Source organism: Sander lucioperca, chromosome 1, assembly GCF_008315115.2.
Source record: "Sander lucioperca isolate FBNREF2018 chromosome 1, SLUC_FBN_1.2, whole genome shotgun sequence".
In the NCBI taxonomy this organism is placed as follows: Eukaryota; Metazoa; Chordata; class Actinopteri; order Perciformes; family Percidae; genus Sander; species Sander lucioperca.
This window is the reverse complement of record NC_050173.1, coordinates 25,968,029-25,983,676: the sequence shown is the minus strand read 5'-3', so window position 1 is coordinate 25,983,676 and position 15,648 is coordinate 25,968,029. Positions and strand designations below refer to the sequence as shown.

Genomic DNA, 15,648 nt, shown 5'->3' with positions numbered 1-15,648 from the left:
ATCTGTCGTCATCTCCAGTCTGTGCAGAATATAAAATAGTTAAGGTTATGTATATATACTGTATACAGTGATATAAATATACAGTATTTTAATGGAAAAACAATAAAATTAATTTGGTATCATCACTTACTATATCGTGTACTGGTTGGCGCAAGTTGCCATGTCGTTCTTCTAAATTAAAAAAACATGAATTAAATCATACTATTAAATATTTAAGAGATGCATTCACTTAATCCAGTACGAGTATAATATAATAACATAAAAACCCTAAGGGTAAACAATGTACTTTAATTATTTGAATAAAATATAGCTAGAGGCTGAGTTTAATGATGTACACAAATAAACAATAAGCACGGTGGAAACTTAGACATTTTTCCTTAGAAAAAGTGCTGCTATTGTTCATGGCAAACTCCATTTGACCCTAACCTCAATTGTAAAAGCTTGTCCGATCTTGTATATAAAATGCACAAGTAAATGTAACATATGATCAACAATTTTAAAATGTAACAGTAACAGTTTTTGCAACAATTTTATACTCTTACAAGACTTACCTTTATATTGTTCATGTACTTTTCGGTTACAGATGAGGACAACATTTCCAACAACAGAAATGAACAAGCAGACTATTAACATCCCCATTGCAACAGATACGGAATGTGTTCTTTGCACTAGAAAAAGAAGAAAAAAACACATCAATCCTGATGTAATTAACATATTTTGAGGATTACTTCCATTACTAAATGCCAGGTCATACCAATTTCCACTTTAGTTCCATCTCCAAATAATATCTCCCCACATGTGGCCACAGCACAATAGTAAGTCCCGGCATCAGAGGAGCTGACGTTCTTAGAGAAGCGATAAACACAACTCTTCTGAGTGTCAGATCTCTTGTCACATCCGTCATGTTGTCTTTCATCAGTGTAGATGATGTCTGGATGAGATTTATCTGATCCGGCTCTGAACCAGAACACACTGTCATCTCCTGGACACGTCTTGTCCTCAGAGTCAGAGAGGATTGAACACTGAAAAGACACTGAGTCTCCTGGACGGACTGGATCAGATAATGTCGGCCACTGAACAACAGTATAGTTTGATGTCCTCTGAGTGTTTCCTGTGTAATACAAAAGTGTGTTAAAAGTGTGGGCTCTCTTTTGAAAGCTTAAGAAGCATTGAGGTACAGTATATCTCAAATATAAATCCAACATGCTTGATGATACTTTATAAAAGTAGATCACATAATTACCTTTTACTAACAAATATGTCCCACTCCATTGATTATCATTCCACTCCATAAAAGCACAGTGATACATTCCCTCATCTTCTTTGGTTGTACTCAGAATGGTCAGGTTGCTAAAATTCTTATCATATTTTACCTCCAATCGTGATTCAGAAACATCTGGTGCATACTGAGGTTGTGTAGATTTCCACAGTGTCACAATACATTTCAGAGTTTCCCCGGCACTCTGCTTGTACCAGTGGAGTTTTTTGCTGCTCAACTCTTTATTAGAGAAAACACATGTCAAGGTGGCAGGTTCACCAAGATGAACTGTGGTCACTGGAGTCAGCGTATCTAGATTCAATTAAAATGTACAAGACATTAAACAGTAAATGATAAGTGTAGTAAAGATCTGAAAAAACTTAAAGTGTTCATACACGAAGCACAATACTGTACATAGATTGCATGTAGATACAGATGAATTATAAAATATTCAGTTATTATTGTATAGCACTTACATCCCTGGTGAAGGAGAAGCAGTGTAACCCACAACACGATCATCATCATCTTGACATTGTGTCTTGTGAGGAGACTTGTTGGTTATTTTATGAGTGAAGGAGGTGAGATGAACCTGATAGGTCAGATCATCAAATGCATCTTGTGTCTGATTGGCTATAACAGACATAAGATCAAAGTGGATTTCCTGCCACACTGGTTTTGACCTTGTCTGTGTGAAGTGTAATACCTCTCATTCTCATCAACTATTTGATGTTAATAAAAATGGCTATTTTTATTATTTAACATTCAACATTATTTTGCGTTTCATTTCTGGAAGGCATAGTCACTCAGCCTTTTGAATCTGAAATGGAATTTTCCTTTCCTTTAGTGTTAATAAAATGTAGTATTATGTATGGTGCACTAACAGCACTAACATGGTGGCTATTGCTGCTTGTGGTACCAAATGCTTTTTCTGTTTTTTTCTTTTTTCAACTTTGACTTTGACTGTTGCAAGACATATTTAAAGTTATTTTCTTGGTATCCTCTGCTGCATCTTTATTAAGCATCAGCTCCAAGATTGACCAGCGTGATTCTTACTGGCATGCTGTTTATATATATTGTGGCTGTATGCCAACTGCATGTACACCCTTTAAAAAGATACCACCCCTACCCATACAGTACATACCAATATATACCAATTCTTGCTAATATGTCCCACTATTGCTGCATTCTTTTTAATGGCCAGCAAGGAGCAACTCCACTTCCAAGAGACTGCCCGCCCCTGAAAAAAACGCCCACATAAGTTGTTTGTTAATTACCACTCATATTACTTTTACAGTGGTGGCGCCCTCCAGTGACTGAAGTAATTATGATGGGAGCAAAGCAACAAGACGTGAGGTGACGAAGTAAAGCGTGCCCAATTCTGCATAAGGTATGTTGGGGAAGTGATAACAGGAATTTCACCGAGGAGACCGGGGTTTAATTCCTGTGAACAGTAACTTTTTTTACTTTACAGAAAAAGGAAACATGTTCTGTGTAAAGTGCATAACCTGAAGTGAAGTAATATAATACATGTCAATGATTTTAACCCAAACCATGATTTTTTTTGTGCCCAACCACAACTCACGCTGATGACGCATTCAAAAGCCGTTACGTTCTATGGTTGAGGATGGAAAGCGCTCCTGTGGGTCATATTTCCTGTTCCCTCTAGGGGTGCTTATTTATGAAACGCTCCTATGGGTCGTTTTAGAGGGTAGGAATAAACAACCTATATCGATGTGTGGTTTGAAGGACTTCATGCAAAAAGAAGTCCAATTGTATACAGTAGAAATCTACGAGAAAATGACCCTACTTCTCACTTGATTTATTACCTTAGTAAACATTTTTCTAATGACTTTATGGTTTTAATCTCCAATTTGAAGTCTTAAAGTGCCCATATTATGAAAAAATCAGTTTTTCTGGGATTTGGGGTGTTATGTTGTGTCTCTGGTGCTTCCACACACATACAAACTTTGAAAAAAATCCATCCATGCTGTTTAGAGTGAGATACAGTTTCTGAATGTGTCCTGCCTTCAGTCTCTGGGTGAGCTGTTCAGAATCGGCACGGCTTGTGACGTCACAAGCCGAAACGAGCAGGCTAACCGCAACCATTAGCTCGTAGCGTTAGCATGCTAACGCTAATGCTAACGCTAGCATGCTAACGCTAGCATGCTACCTCGTTCTCAGTAGCAAAGCACTGCTACAACACACACAAGTTCACCATAATCTACAAAAGAACTACTTACATGTGCGCCCTCATTTAGAAGTCTCCCAGCTAATCCTGCCTTGTAACTGACCGAAGCTGTAGAAACAGCCTTTCTTTTACTGTCTATGGAGCTAGCTAGCTGACATGATCTACATCTGAGCTACTGGGCATGTGCAGTGCAATCAAAGATAGTACAGAAGAAGAAGAAGAAAAGAGGTCTCACTCTGTAGCTAAAACAGAGACCAGGTGAAAAGAGGATCTGCAGCAGTGAGAGAGAGCGGTGCAGTACAACAAAAATATGGTGTTTTTTGAAAATTAAACCATGTAAACCTATTCTGGTACAACCTTAAAATACAATTATGAACCTGAAAATGAGCATAATATGGCTGCTTTAAAAAAATGCATGTTGCTCATTTTGTAAATTATCATTCCCATTTAAAAGTAAAATATGCAATATAGCAGGGTATGTTTTAGGGCGTGGCTACTTTGTTATTGACAAGTCGCTACCACGGAGGTGTCCTTGGGTTCCCAGCCAGTTCCACCCCCCCCCCGCCAAGTGCCGTGTTATCTGTACGCATTTTGAGCTATCCGCGCGTATGTCTACGCTGTATACAGTGGACGTAAACATACACGCCACGTGGCGTTTTATTGTGCCGTGTTATCGCGAGAACAACGTGTTATCGCGAGAAGAAAGCTATGGTTGAGTTTAGGAAAAGAAGAACCGGTTGGGTTTAGAAAAAGAAAAACAGGGTTGGCTTTAGTAAAAGAAGAAAGTGATGGTTGAGTTTTAGGAAAAGAAGAACGGGGTTGGGTTTAGGAAAAAAACAACGGGGTTGGCTTTACACAAACAACAGAGCGAGGAAATGCCACACGCAGGACGCAATCCCCGCTCTCCTGGGTGAAAGTCCTGTGTCCTTTCATACTACTCCCTACGGTGTTAATTCACACGCAAACGCAAGGTAATGTAAGTCAATGGAGGCCAAACGGCGTTGATAAACACGCTAAAAAGCAAGTATGCGTCTTTATAACACGCCAATAATAGCATACGAATTGGCATGTCATACATAAGCCATTTCATGAGATTAGTCTGAAACTCAAGACTTAAAAAACAGTAGTCCAAAAAACAATGGGTGACCTCATAGTGGCCACGTCCACTTCTTTTATATAGTCTATGCTGTAAAAACAAAGTCTGACACTGCCATCCATAGAACTATGAGGGCTTTTTTTTTTGTGGCAGTACAACGTCCAGCCAACGTAGCGCTCTGACAGTTTGGTACTTTGCTAACCTTGAAATTTGCGTTTCCTGGCTGTGTAGTACTTCAGTGCAAAGTGCACAGGTCAGAGGAGAGACAGAAAGAGTTGATTTAAATGAGTTGGTGCAAACCAAGTTGTTGGTATTTTTGGTGGACACTGAGTGTCAGACGTTGCACCGAAAAGACATCTCAGAATCCTGTCTTATTGAACAGTATCTCATATTCACAGCTGCATAATATTAGATTAAAGTCTTCTTCCTCTGTTCCATTATATCTCTCATATATATAATTATTCAGTGCAGGAATCTGACGGCAGCATGACAGATGTATATGTGTTCAACGCATGCGTGTACAACCTCACATAGCTGCTGGTATGGCTGTAGACTCTGTCTTGTTTTCTTCAGTAAGAAGGGATATCTGTCATTGCAGGAGCAGTGATGTAGCATTTATGATTTAGCATAACAGCAGTGGGACATATTGTATTTGCAAGAATTGGTAAAAATTTAAATAACTTGTGTTTGGTCCTGAAATTCAGAAAAAACAGGAATCTTTATGAACATCATACAGTTTAGTGAATGGATGAGAGAGAGAAGGGGTAATATGCTATACATTAGACCAGTGTGACAGGAAATGCACTTTGACTGTTATTCTGTGTTAACCAATCAGATGCATGATGATCTGACTCACAGGATATCACCTTTACTCACTGAAATACCAAGTTTCCTATCAAGATACAGTGTCAACATGATTGGGTTCTGTGTTACATTGCTTCTCCTTCATCAAGGATATGAGTGTGCTATTGAATCTAAATATTTTCTCATTTTATATTTGCACTCAAACTAGATGTGTGATAGTTCACAGATTGACCTTGTTGCTTCTTTATACACTATTGTCATTTATTATTTCAGTGACCACAGTTCAACTTGGTGAACTTGCAACCTTCACGTGTGTTTTGCCTGATAATTACTTCAACGATAGACACCTGTGGTACAAGCAGAGTGCCAGGGAGACTCTGAAATTTATTGTGAAACTGATTTCTAAATTCATTATACAATATACAATACATTTCATGTATCCAGTCGAAATGTTATGTAAGGTATATGACTTTGTTTTGTCAATGTGGAGGTTAACTATCTAATTAATTTCCTGGAAAATGTATTTGTTAATATTTCTGCAGAGTATTACGTCAAATCCATGTTACATTTGAACTATTCTTAAAACCTTTTTAATATTTTAAAATTTGTGGAGATGGTAAACTTTTAACACAGTTTTGTTTGATGCAGGAAACACTCAAGGGGACTTTAAACTATACTGTTGTGCAGTGGCCAAAAGTATCAGATCCAGTCTGTCCAGGAGACTCGATGACTCTCTAGTGCTTAACATTTATGTGTAATAAATGTGTATAGAGCCAGCATATTTTCACATTATATTATTTCAACCAAATCAGCGTGGTGATTGTTGGAACAGTGGGTTTGGCGATACTAATTTCAGGGCTGTTTCATGTTAACAAAAAGGATCTTACTCTTTAAAGGTTAACATTTCTAAGATAAAAGAATGACAGCACAGACAGACACATAAAATTATGCAAGGACCAAATAATGGTAAATGCTATGATTTTGACTCTTGGTATAAAACGCCTCACTCTCAAAAAAGTTAGAGGGGAACCCACAGCGTTTAAAATGATCATCATTGTAAGAGGTCAGTACTCTAAACCAACCTATACGATTTTATAGACACATTCACATTCAGCATTTAACTTGAGAGTACACACTTTCTTCAGTTTTCAACTCTGTCTTCTTCCTTCCTCTTGTAGTTTTTTTTCCAGAGAAATGCAATGCAGCGTAGTTCAGATCAAGTCCATCTTCAGTCTGTGCAGCAAATAAAAGGCTGATTGTATTAATGTTGTTAAATGGTGCTGTGAGTAATTATGTTCATGAAATTCCAACAAATGTCATTTGGTATCGTTACTTACAATATCATGTACTGATTGTCTTGAGTTGTCATGTCTTGCTTGGGAAGAGGCGCTTTCTATTCCTAATGATAAAAGAAAACAGAAATCGTATGTACTGAATCTAAGTTTTCAATAAAGTTCCTCAGCTGGCAACAGGTTTTAATTAATAAAAAGAAATGAATACAATTGGAAACTATCCTTCATTAATGACATTGTGTACTGCAAAGGTAAATCTTAACGTAACACAAAATGTCTGCTGATACATAAATTTATTAATAATGTGTGAAAATAATTGACTTTTACTGATATCTATTATTTAATCCAACAACATGAAGTTGAGGTTTGTCATGTCCTGTCTGTTACACTTTCTACACTATATAAACTTTTTAAGTAAGACCATCGGCAAATTAAAATTTCTGACTCATTCAACACAACTTACCTTTAAATTGTGAACATACTGGTGTTGAAGTTCGGTAACAGATGAAAACAATGTTTCCAGTCATAGAAATGACCAAGCAGACTGTTGCTATCACCAGCACAATAAATTCAGCACTTGCTGTTCGCTCTAGATAACAAAGTAAAAAACGTATCAGTGAAGATGTTATTAACATGTTTTGAATATCACCTCCAGTGTTGAACACAGAATCCTACCGATTTGCAGTTTAGTTCCATCTCCAAATAATATCTCCCCACATGTGGCCACAGCACAGTAGTAAGTCCCAGTATCAGAGGAGCTGATGTTCTTAGAGAAGTGATAAACACAACTCTTCTGAGTGTCAGATCTCTTGTCACATTCATTATGTCTTCTTCCTTCAGTGTAGATGATGTCCGGATAAGATTTATTCGATCCGGCTCTGAACCAGAACACACTGTCATCTCCTGGACACGTCTTGTTCCCAGAGTCGGAGAGGACTGAACACTGGAGAGTCACAGAGTCTCCTGGACGGACTGGATCAGATACTGTCGGCCACTGAACAACAGTGTAGTTTGATGTCCTCTGAGTGTTTCCTGCGTCATACAAAACTGTGTTAAAAGGATTTCCAAGCACATTTTGAAAGTCAAAGTAGAATTTAAGTAAATCTCAAATGCGACTTTAGTAGTTTGACATGATACTCTGCTGAAATGTAGCAAATTTGGAGCCCTTTTAGTCCAGTACATGTGTTCTCAGAGTAAAATACGGTTGTTGAAACATTGATTGGACCTACGGGAGTCATTGACAATCAACCTATTCTGTCGTTTAGATATGAGGATGTGTTGGACAAAACACAGGAACATGTTTAGTGTTAAGTGGTTGAAAAGATTATTTTGTCAAATAATTAAGACAACACATACACAGCGACTATCAGGTATTCACAAACATTTGGAAATAATTAGATGACTTGTGTCTGTATATTTAATTGGATTGACATGGGAAGTTTTTAGATTTTTTCAAAACAGGCTTGTTATCCTTAAACAGTTATTTTTCTTAAACATTACCACAGTGAAGGTTTGGATCAGTGTCTGAGGCATTTTCCAAACTCTATAAAAGTAGATCATAATTACCTTTTATTAACAAATATGTCCCACTCCATACAGGACTTGTCTGCCACTCCGTGGATGCACAGTGATACATTCCCTCATCTTCTTGGATTGTCCTCAGAATGGTCAGGTTGCTAAAATTGTCATCATTTTTTATTTCCAATCTTGATTCAGAAAACTCTGGTGCATACGCAGGTTTTGTAGATTTACGCTTTGTCACAATTAATTTCAGAGTTTCCCCGGCACTCTGCTTGTACCAGTCGAGCTGTGGACGGTCAGTCTCCTTATAATGGAGAACACACGTGAAGGTTGCAGGTTCACCAAGTCGAACTGTGGTAACAGGAACTAGTGAATCTAAAATAAATGAAAACGTACAATACATGAAAAAATAAATGACAATTAGTGTATGATGCATAACATTTATCATGCAATGCCTCCATATCCACAGTAGCTATTTGGCATGCAAATTCTTAACTGAATACTTGCACAGAATAAAATAGCACTTACATCCTTGATGAAGAACAAGCAGTGTAACCCATAACAGGATCATCTTGACATTGTGTCTTGTTAGAATAATTGTTGGCATTTCAGTGAGAAAAGGGGTGATGTCACAGGGCCATGATAATGTATGTCACACTGTCAAATGCATCTGATTGGTTATCACAGAATAAATATTCAAAAGTGCACTTCCTGTCACATTGGTCTCATCCTGGGCTTTGAGAAGCATTTCACCTCATTCTTCTCTTCACACACTTCATAGTTTTTACTGGATACAATTGAAAGTGAAATTGTGACAACAGTATTAGACATCAAATTCCATGATAGGTATAACAAATCAAAACATTATGATATTCCATTAAAAGTGTTGGACCAAAGGTATTGTAAAATGTGTAAAAAGGAAACTGGATTTACAAAAGCATAGACTAGCTGTCAAATGAGTTACATTGTGCTTCATGTCAGAAAACAAAGCATCACCACCAAGGTTATTATAGTTTTGCATTTTTCATTAGTTTTTTTTTCGACAATCGACTCACACAGTTGTGTAGACATCCCAGTATCAATACACATTTTATTCTGCTCTTCCTCCCGCTTTTGGTGTTCCTGCGTATTTACTAACCAGCAGCTATCGGGTCGCCGGTGAAAGCACGCCTGTAGTGTTCTCTGTCCTACGATTGTCTCCGTCATGCTGCCTGGCCCTGTACCCATACATCCATGACCTGTACCGGGGTTAGCTTCTGTTTTGGGGGAAAGGGGGCTTTGCATTCTCCTTTACCTTGTTAAGGTAAGCTAGGTTAGCCTCCTTGTGCGCGCTTCTCAAATGTACTTTCAAATTCATGGGATTTTTACCTTTAATAAATTATCCACATATTTTACCACATTCCACTGCAAGACACTTGACACCACTTGAGCCCACGGTGAAACATTGTTTCATATATATGGTTGAAATATCAATAAAACACACTTGACTTGACTGCCTCTCTGTAACCGGTAGGTGTGGCTTGGGAGTGGCCTCGTAGGGAAGCGAAGCACTTGCTTTTGCACTGCAACTTCTGATACTTGGGCGTAGTGATTTGCTCGCAGCACCTGAGAAGCCCCGTGGTGAGGAGCAGAGAGTAACAACGGTGCTTTTCAGGTGTTGCGCTAATCACTCTGCCCAAGTAGCAGTGCTTCGCCTTCTGAGAATATAGTTTAAGGTGACCAGATTTCTGAGACAAAATCCGGGGACATTTTCAGCTCAGAAGCGTCAATACCTGCAAAACAGGTAATGTTTTTATCTTTGTAAACTTAAAATGGGGACACTACCCCAGGGGTGTCACTAGACTGCACTGGGGGCACAAGTCCCCCTAGGGAGGTCCATGGGCATGTTCCTCTGTAAGACTTTTTTTGTCTATTTTAATGTTTAAATGCATCAATCTGGTGAACTTTGAAAATAAATTCAGACAACCAGCAGGGGGGTTACATGTGGAGTAGTTTTGGAGACATGCCTCTTTGTAATTATGACATATATTACATTTGTTTGGCAAAAATTATTCCCCAAAATTAGGCATATGCCGTAGTATAGTGCTGTAGTATAACCAGCAGGAGACAAGTTATAATTGAGGTAAGTTTGGAGACACTACCTTATTTAATCATTACATTAATAAATATTGTTGTTATATCTCTTTTTGGTGTTGTAGTTTGTAGACGGTCCCTAAGCACTCGTCTCACTGCCGTCTCACCCGCGGCTGCTCGTAGAGACCAATGTTATTTCTTCAGGTTGAAGGACGGCTAGTTTTGATGAAAATGAGTTTGTAGCTTGTTGTTAACCTTACTACGGTAGGAAAGATGCGTCGTTTGTGATTTAGTAACATTTAGCTGTAGAATAATTGATCACGGAAGTTTGAATATGTGAATATCTTTCTAACTTTACCAAAGTTGAGCCCTGAGCAGCGCTTGCTCTGGCTGTCTTGAGCCTGCGCGACTATACGTTTGGTCAATGTTTTCTTTCATTCCAATTTCGGGTCTGTCAGTCACAGTGAAAACTGGGGACATTTCCGGGGACAGCTCCAGCCGGGGACAGGTCACCGAAACTGGGGACTGTCCCCGGAAACCGGGGATGTCTGGTCACCCTAATATAGTTCCCAGTATACGGTTAGAAGATAGCTGTGTCTCATGTGACCTTGTTATTTGTACACTCTGTGACTATACAAATCAAAACATGTAAATAGGAAAATGTTGGCGTTATTTTGTCACTTATTGGGAGCAGTAGGCTAGATGGAGCCGGTTACCTCCAGGATCTATGCTAAGCTAGGCTAGCGGTGGGTGTGTCAGACAGAGTTACAACACGCACGGAGATGAGAAGGGTATGTATGGACTTATCCAACTCTGGGGGGATACTGATGTATATGGTGTTTAGAGCAGTATACGGTGAATAAGCTAAAGTCCCAATAAGTCGGCGTCTTCCTTTAACATGTTGTATGAGCACAAGACAGCTTGGCACTATAATGGCTAGCTCTTCTTTCTGTTTTGTGATCAATACTCTTTTGGTTAGTTTTCTCTTCTTTGATTTGGCTACACAACACCATCCATTCAACACGACAAACACTACTAACCTACAGACTACATTACAAAGTCATGAATAAGATATTAGTTAACTTACTTAAAATCCTGTGTGGTCTCCATCTTCGTCTAGCTATTTGAGCTAATTGTTGAAGGTGTGTCTGTCAGAGAACCTGAGGGCCAGAATGAACATTATGCTTCCTCCACAAATGACAATGTCCAGCCTCACAGACACCTAAACTAATGCTATTGTAGGGTGGTCTTTCAGTAATAAAAAAAAATGAAATACTTTCATCACCAGTGGATAACCTCAAATGGCGGACATAGAAATGAATCCCAGCGGTAAACTAGAACTATCGTGATTTGTGATGCTTCACTTTCACATGGACAACTGACCAACTGACTAACAACTTTCATACAAGTCCAGTGTGATAACAAGAGTGCTAGAATGTATGCCTTGTTTTAAGTTTATCTACAGAGGATTTTCATTAGTACACTTAATGGGTCACTCTTTCTTCATCTCTCGGTAGTGTCAATATTGTTTTGTTAAAACAGAAAAATAATATTTATGGCTGTGATAAAAACAAGACTAATAGTCTACAGTCATGCTAGCGGCTCAATGAGGCTGTACTGTACTTATCAGCATTAGCATGCTAACATGCTAACATGCTCATAATGACAATGCTATAACATGCTGATAAGCAGCAAAATGCTTGGGTGTAACACGTGTTGGCATTTGTTAATTACCACTAAACACAAAGTACAGCTGAGGCTGATGGGAATGTCAATAGTTTTGCAGGTATTCAATCATAAACCAAAACATTAGGCAAATTAATATGGTCATTGGTGCAAGAAAAAAAAGTCAGGTAATGTCTAAACTTATTAAAGTTCATCCTTTGGGCACCATGGATATATGTATCAAATTCCATGGCAATCCATTCAATAACTTTTCAGATATTTCCGTCTGGACCAAAGTCTTGGACTGACTGACCAATGGGCCGACTGACTAGAGTCTATGCTGCTTACAAGAGTACAAATACGGGAAATCATTCATCACCATTTATAGCAAATTAAGAGGAGGCTTGAACATCTCAACAGCTGGCCTTTAAAAATACTTTTTTTGAACATTCCCTATGGAGTGCCACAAGGTTCAGTTCTGGGTTTATTACTTTGAGTCATAAGCCGTATTTACATTATTGTGGAAAAACAACTTTTGTGCTAGCCTTCTCTATACTGTGTATGTGGTGTGTTGCAATGGTCTTACACTGATGTATATGGTGTTTAGAGCAGCACTGTGTCAAAAGTTCAAATTTGTTGAACTTTGACCTGAGTTGCGCTGACCTTTGTGAGCAAAACCAAAGTATACTATACTGCAGTGCTTAAAGTGGGTCAGTACAGGAATACTATTCTGATTTTTTTTTATAAGAAAAATAACGAAACAGCGGACAATTTATAATTTTATATCACTTTGATATTGTTGAATTCATGGTAACTTCAGTGCTAACTTCAGTTACTCTTGTGTTTATATCTATTAGTCACACCCAACGTGGGGAATTTTTCAAATTTGGCATGAATCTGGATTGCATGTGTGTTAACAGATCACCATGTTTCGTTACTAACACTGAAATGAGTAAAAACTATAAAAGTAATGTAATATATCAGTATTTGAATCTACTGAGTAATTACTTTTAATAGTCGTTTCTGCTAAGTTGCAGTCATTCAATAAACAAGTCTTTAATTTCATTATCAGTTTGGTAGCACTTCATAAAGCATAGTATTTATTAAGAAGAAAGCAACAATACACAACCACCAATTCCAATTCCAGCACGTATGTAATGTAGGCTAATGGAGGAAGATAACAGACTTGAAAATTCATGATGTACAAAGGGGAAGATAAGATAATTCTCACAGTTTATAGTTTTGATAAGAATGAAACAAGTGTTTATAGATATGGGATCCATACAGCACAGGTTTATTGCTAAAAAGCCTAACTGTTATATTACTTTTACAAAACAGATAAATATAATCTCAGATGAAAGGTTATTACATGTTTTTTATTTTCCAAAATAAAGAATTATTTACCAACTTTAGAGGTACATTTTTTTACCATGTGCAGACAAAAATGAGTAGCAAATCTAGTGTTTAGAGTGTTAATCCAACCCCTGAGCCCTGACGTCAGAGTAGATACTCTCTTCCTCCTCTGTTTTTGCATCCCTTGTCCCTCCTTTGCTAGCTTTCCTACTGGTAAAGATTGGTGCAGAATAAACCAAGTCCTCGTCTGTCTGAGAAAATTTAAGAAAAACTGTTATGAGACGACAGATGTTCAATTTTGCATATGCAGAGAGAAAAACATACTGATAACTTTCCAGCTACATCTTTCCTTCACATACCTTACCTGCTGACTTTGCTGATGACCACTGGCTGTTGCAGCATTTGTTTGCAGTGCAACAGCAGCTGTATTATAAAATAAAAACACAGCATTAATGTGAATCCACATTTGCCAAACACCGTTTGATAGATATATGTATGAGTGACTTTGCTTACTGTTGCAACAACCACAAGATTCTTTCTTGAGCTTCTTGATTGAATAAATGAGAAAGGCTATAACAATCAGACTAATAGCCAAAGCAGCACCTAACAGACAGAGAACTGTATGGTCCTTCTGCGAGTCCTGCATGTTGACTGCTGACACAATATGAAAAATTAACAATTAGTGAACGTGTAATTAAGAGTAATTCATACATATTTAATGTTGTGGTACTTGACCTGAATTGAACACACACACATTATAATTATCTTATTACATATAAATACGATGCAGTTACCTTCAGTTTCGAGTTTTGATCCGTTTCCAGAAAATATCTCCCCACATGTGACCACAGCACAGTAATAAGTCCCGCCATCAGAGGAGCTGACGTTCTTAAAGAGGCTGTAGATACATTTCTTTGTCGAGAGTCCCTCTGGATTCTTTTCATGTTCTTCAACACTGTTTCCTTGAGTATAATTAAAACCTGGGCCACATTGATGTGATCCAGCTCTGAAACAGAACACACTTTGTTCTTCTGGACACGTCTTGTTCTCAGAGTCCGAGAGGACTGAACACTGCAGAGTCACTGAGTCTCCTGGACCGACTGGATCAGATGGAGGGACAGCAGTGGGATCAGGTTCTGGTCCTGGGAAATTTAAAAAAGTATAAAACTTCAAACATTGATTTTCAAACTAAAGACAACTGTCACCATACCTTTTAAGAATACATATGTAATGAAATTAAGGAATGCATTTACCTTCAACTCTCAGGTCTGCTCCTTTCAAAAATGTGAAGTTTTGTCGATGTATTTTCATACAGTAGTAAACTGCAGTATCACTTAGCCTTGCTTTTGCAATATGCAGAACAAATGTTCTGGGCTCCTCTGTGGCTGTAATGCGAGGATCACTCTCAAAGCTAAATGTTTTTCCTAAGACTTTAGGAAATTCTCCAGAAACGAGTCTGATCCAAAACAAGCTTCCCGTAGACTCGCGAGTACAAGTCAGTCTCACATCGCCTCCCACACCAACAGTTCTGTTCTCAAAGATCTGATCATCTGTGCATCCTGAAAATATATATTACATTACCAATGGAGAAATAGTTAAACTGTATTACTGTAAGATAATAACAACACTTTAAACATACATCTGGAGTAAATCTGATATTTTTAACATATACTTACGCCCCACTCTGAGCATCAGCAGTAAATAAACCACAATCATCATTTCCAGGTTATTCCACTTGAGCCTGCTGTAATTTAGATAGCATTATGAAATGATTCATCGCAATCTGTACATCAAGTGGGAGGGAACAGTTTCAGGGCAATTTGATTGGCCCCTCATTATGTTGGAGTTTACCACACCAGTGGAAATAAAATTAACCATATTTCCGACCCAAACACATGAAACAACAGCATGCGTTGGTTTCATGTTTCATGGTGGGTTTCTATAACTGACACAGAGTAAACACAACAGATGATTTGATCTTAATGTGAACTACAGTTATCCAAAAACGAAAAGCAAAGAAACCATATGATACAATACAATACAATACATTCTTGAGTTGTACATCTTTAGTATTTCATTGGCCTTGTAGCCTGATTTCCAGAAACCCTGAAATAGACAGCACCTGCTATTATTTCTGTGATTTATAGGGTGTTGTTCTGTCTCAACTCTGATTTTGATTAATTCTGCAAACCCAAGATTATGTTCAAGGATGATATTTTCAAACGTTCAATGCGCTCTTTTTATTTATTTTATTTTCACAGCATGGTTATGTTATGATTGAGGTTGAGCAACTAAAACTACTTGGTTTATGAGATATTGGCAAAAAAACAATGATGAAAGTCAGGATTAACATATGCTAATATGCGATTGGATGAAAGTGATTAGTGATTTCCACCTC

At 37.9% G+C, this 15,648-nt stretch overlaps 3 protein-coding genes across 5 annotated transcripts in view; all 3 read right to left on the bottom strand.

The window, feature by feature from the left end:
* Positions 1-310: 310 nt before the first annotated feature.
* On the bottom strand, positions 311-1,951 carry LOC116052657. The gene is made up of 5 exons (XM_036002864.1): positions 1,735-1,951; positions 1,244-1,570; positions 755-1,111; positions 515-668; positions 311-317 (listed from the first exon to the last, which is right to left on the bottom strand). Exons 1-5 carry the CDS (start codon positions 1,781-1,783, stop codon positions 311-313), a joined length of 894 nt encoding a protein of 297 aa, XP_035858757.1. The 5' UTR covers positions 1,784-1,951.
* A 4,303-nt stretch (positions 1,952-6,254) lies between these two features.
* The window catches only part of LOC116052262, a 113,484-nt gene continuing 104,090 nt past the window's right edge, over positions 6,255-15,648 (bottom strand). The window contains exons 8-17 of the mRNA XM_031302797.2: positions 14,273-14,392; positions 13,615-13,673; positions 13,380-13,501; positions 9,643-9,764; positions 8,688-8,810; positions 8,205-8,534; positions 7,314-7,670; positions 7,102-7,227; positions 6,684-6,745; positions 6,255-6,579 (exon numbers count right to left, since the gene is read on the bottom strand). Coding sequence (XP_031158657.2) covers positions 6,457-6,579; positions 6,684-6,745; positions 7,102-7,227; positions 7,314-7,670; positions 8,205-8,534; positions 8,688-8,810; positions 9,643-9,764; positions 13,380-13,501; positions 13,615-13,673; positions 14,273-14,392 — 1,544 coding nt within the window. The 3' untranslated portion in view covers positions 6,255-6,456. The remainder of the gene's footprint in view (positions 6,580-6,683; positions 6,746-7,101; positions 7,228-7,313; positions 7,671-8,204; positions 8,535-8,687; positions 8,811-9,642; positions 9,765-13,379; positions 13,502-13,614; positions 13,674-14,272; positions 14,393-15,648) is intronic.
* LOC118495038 (signal-regulatory protein beta-2-like) lies at positions 13,116-15,050 on the bottom strand. 3 transcript variants are annotated; one of them, XM_036001199.1, is made up of 6 exons: positions 14,927-15,050; positions 14,504-14,809; positions 14,045-14,392; positions 13,764-13,904; positions 13,615-13,673; positions 13,116-13,501 (listed from the first exon to the last, which is right to left on the bottom strand). In XM_036001199.1, exons 1-6 carry the CDS (start codon positions 14,967-14,969, stop codon positions 13,370-13,372), a joined length of 1,029 nt encoding a protein of 342 aa, XP_035857092.1. In that variant the 5' UTR covers positions 14,970-15,050; the 3' UTR covers positions 13,116-13,369. The 3 variants fall into 3 exon arrangements, with proteins under 3 accessions (XP_035857092.1, XP_035857094.1, XP_035857096.1); XM_036001201.1 differs by having other exon boundaries at positions 13,764-13,901; XM_036001203.1 differs by lacking the exon at positions 13,764-13,904.

What these genes read in the sequence shown, in the direction of transcription:
- LOC118495038 (XM_036001199.1), bottom strand. Translation starts at nt 14,969, where the DNA reads ATGATGATTGTGGTTTATTTACTGCTGATGCTCAGAGTGGGGC. An exon ending in ATCAAAACTCGAAACTGAAG is followed by an intron (nt 13,905 to 14,044) that starts GTAACTGCATCG and finishes ATATTGTGTCAG; the next exon opens with CAGTCAACATGCAGGACTCG. An exon ending in GTCATCAGCAAAGTCAGCAG is followed by an intron (nt 13,502 to 13,614) that starts GTAAGGTATGTG and finishes AAATTTTCTCAG; the next exon opens with ACAGACGAGGACTTGGTTTA.
- LOC116052657 (XM_036002864.1), bottom strand. Translation starts at nt 1,783, where the DNA reads ATGATGATGATCGTGTTGTGGGTTACACTGCTTCTCCTTCACCAGGGA. An exon ending in GCTTCTCCTTCACCAGGGAT is followed by an intron (nt 1,571 to 1,734) that starts GTAAGTGCTATA and finishes AATTGAATCTAG; the next exon opens with ATACGCTGACTCCAGTGACC. An exon ending in TGGAACTAAAGTGGAAATTG is followed by an intron (nt 669 to 754) that starts GTATGACCTGGC and finishes TTCTTTTTCTAG; the next exon opens with TGCAAAGAACACATTCCGTA.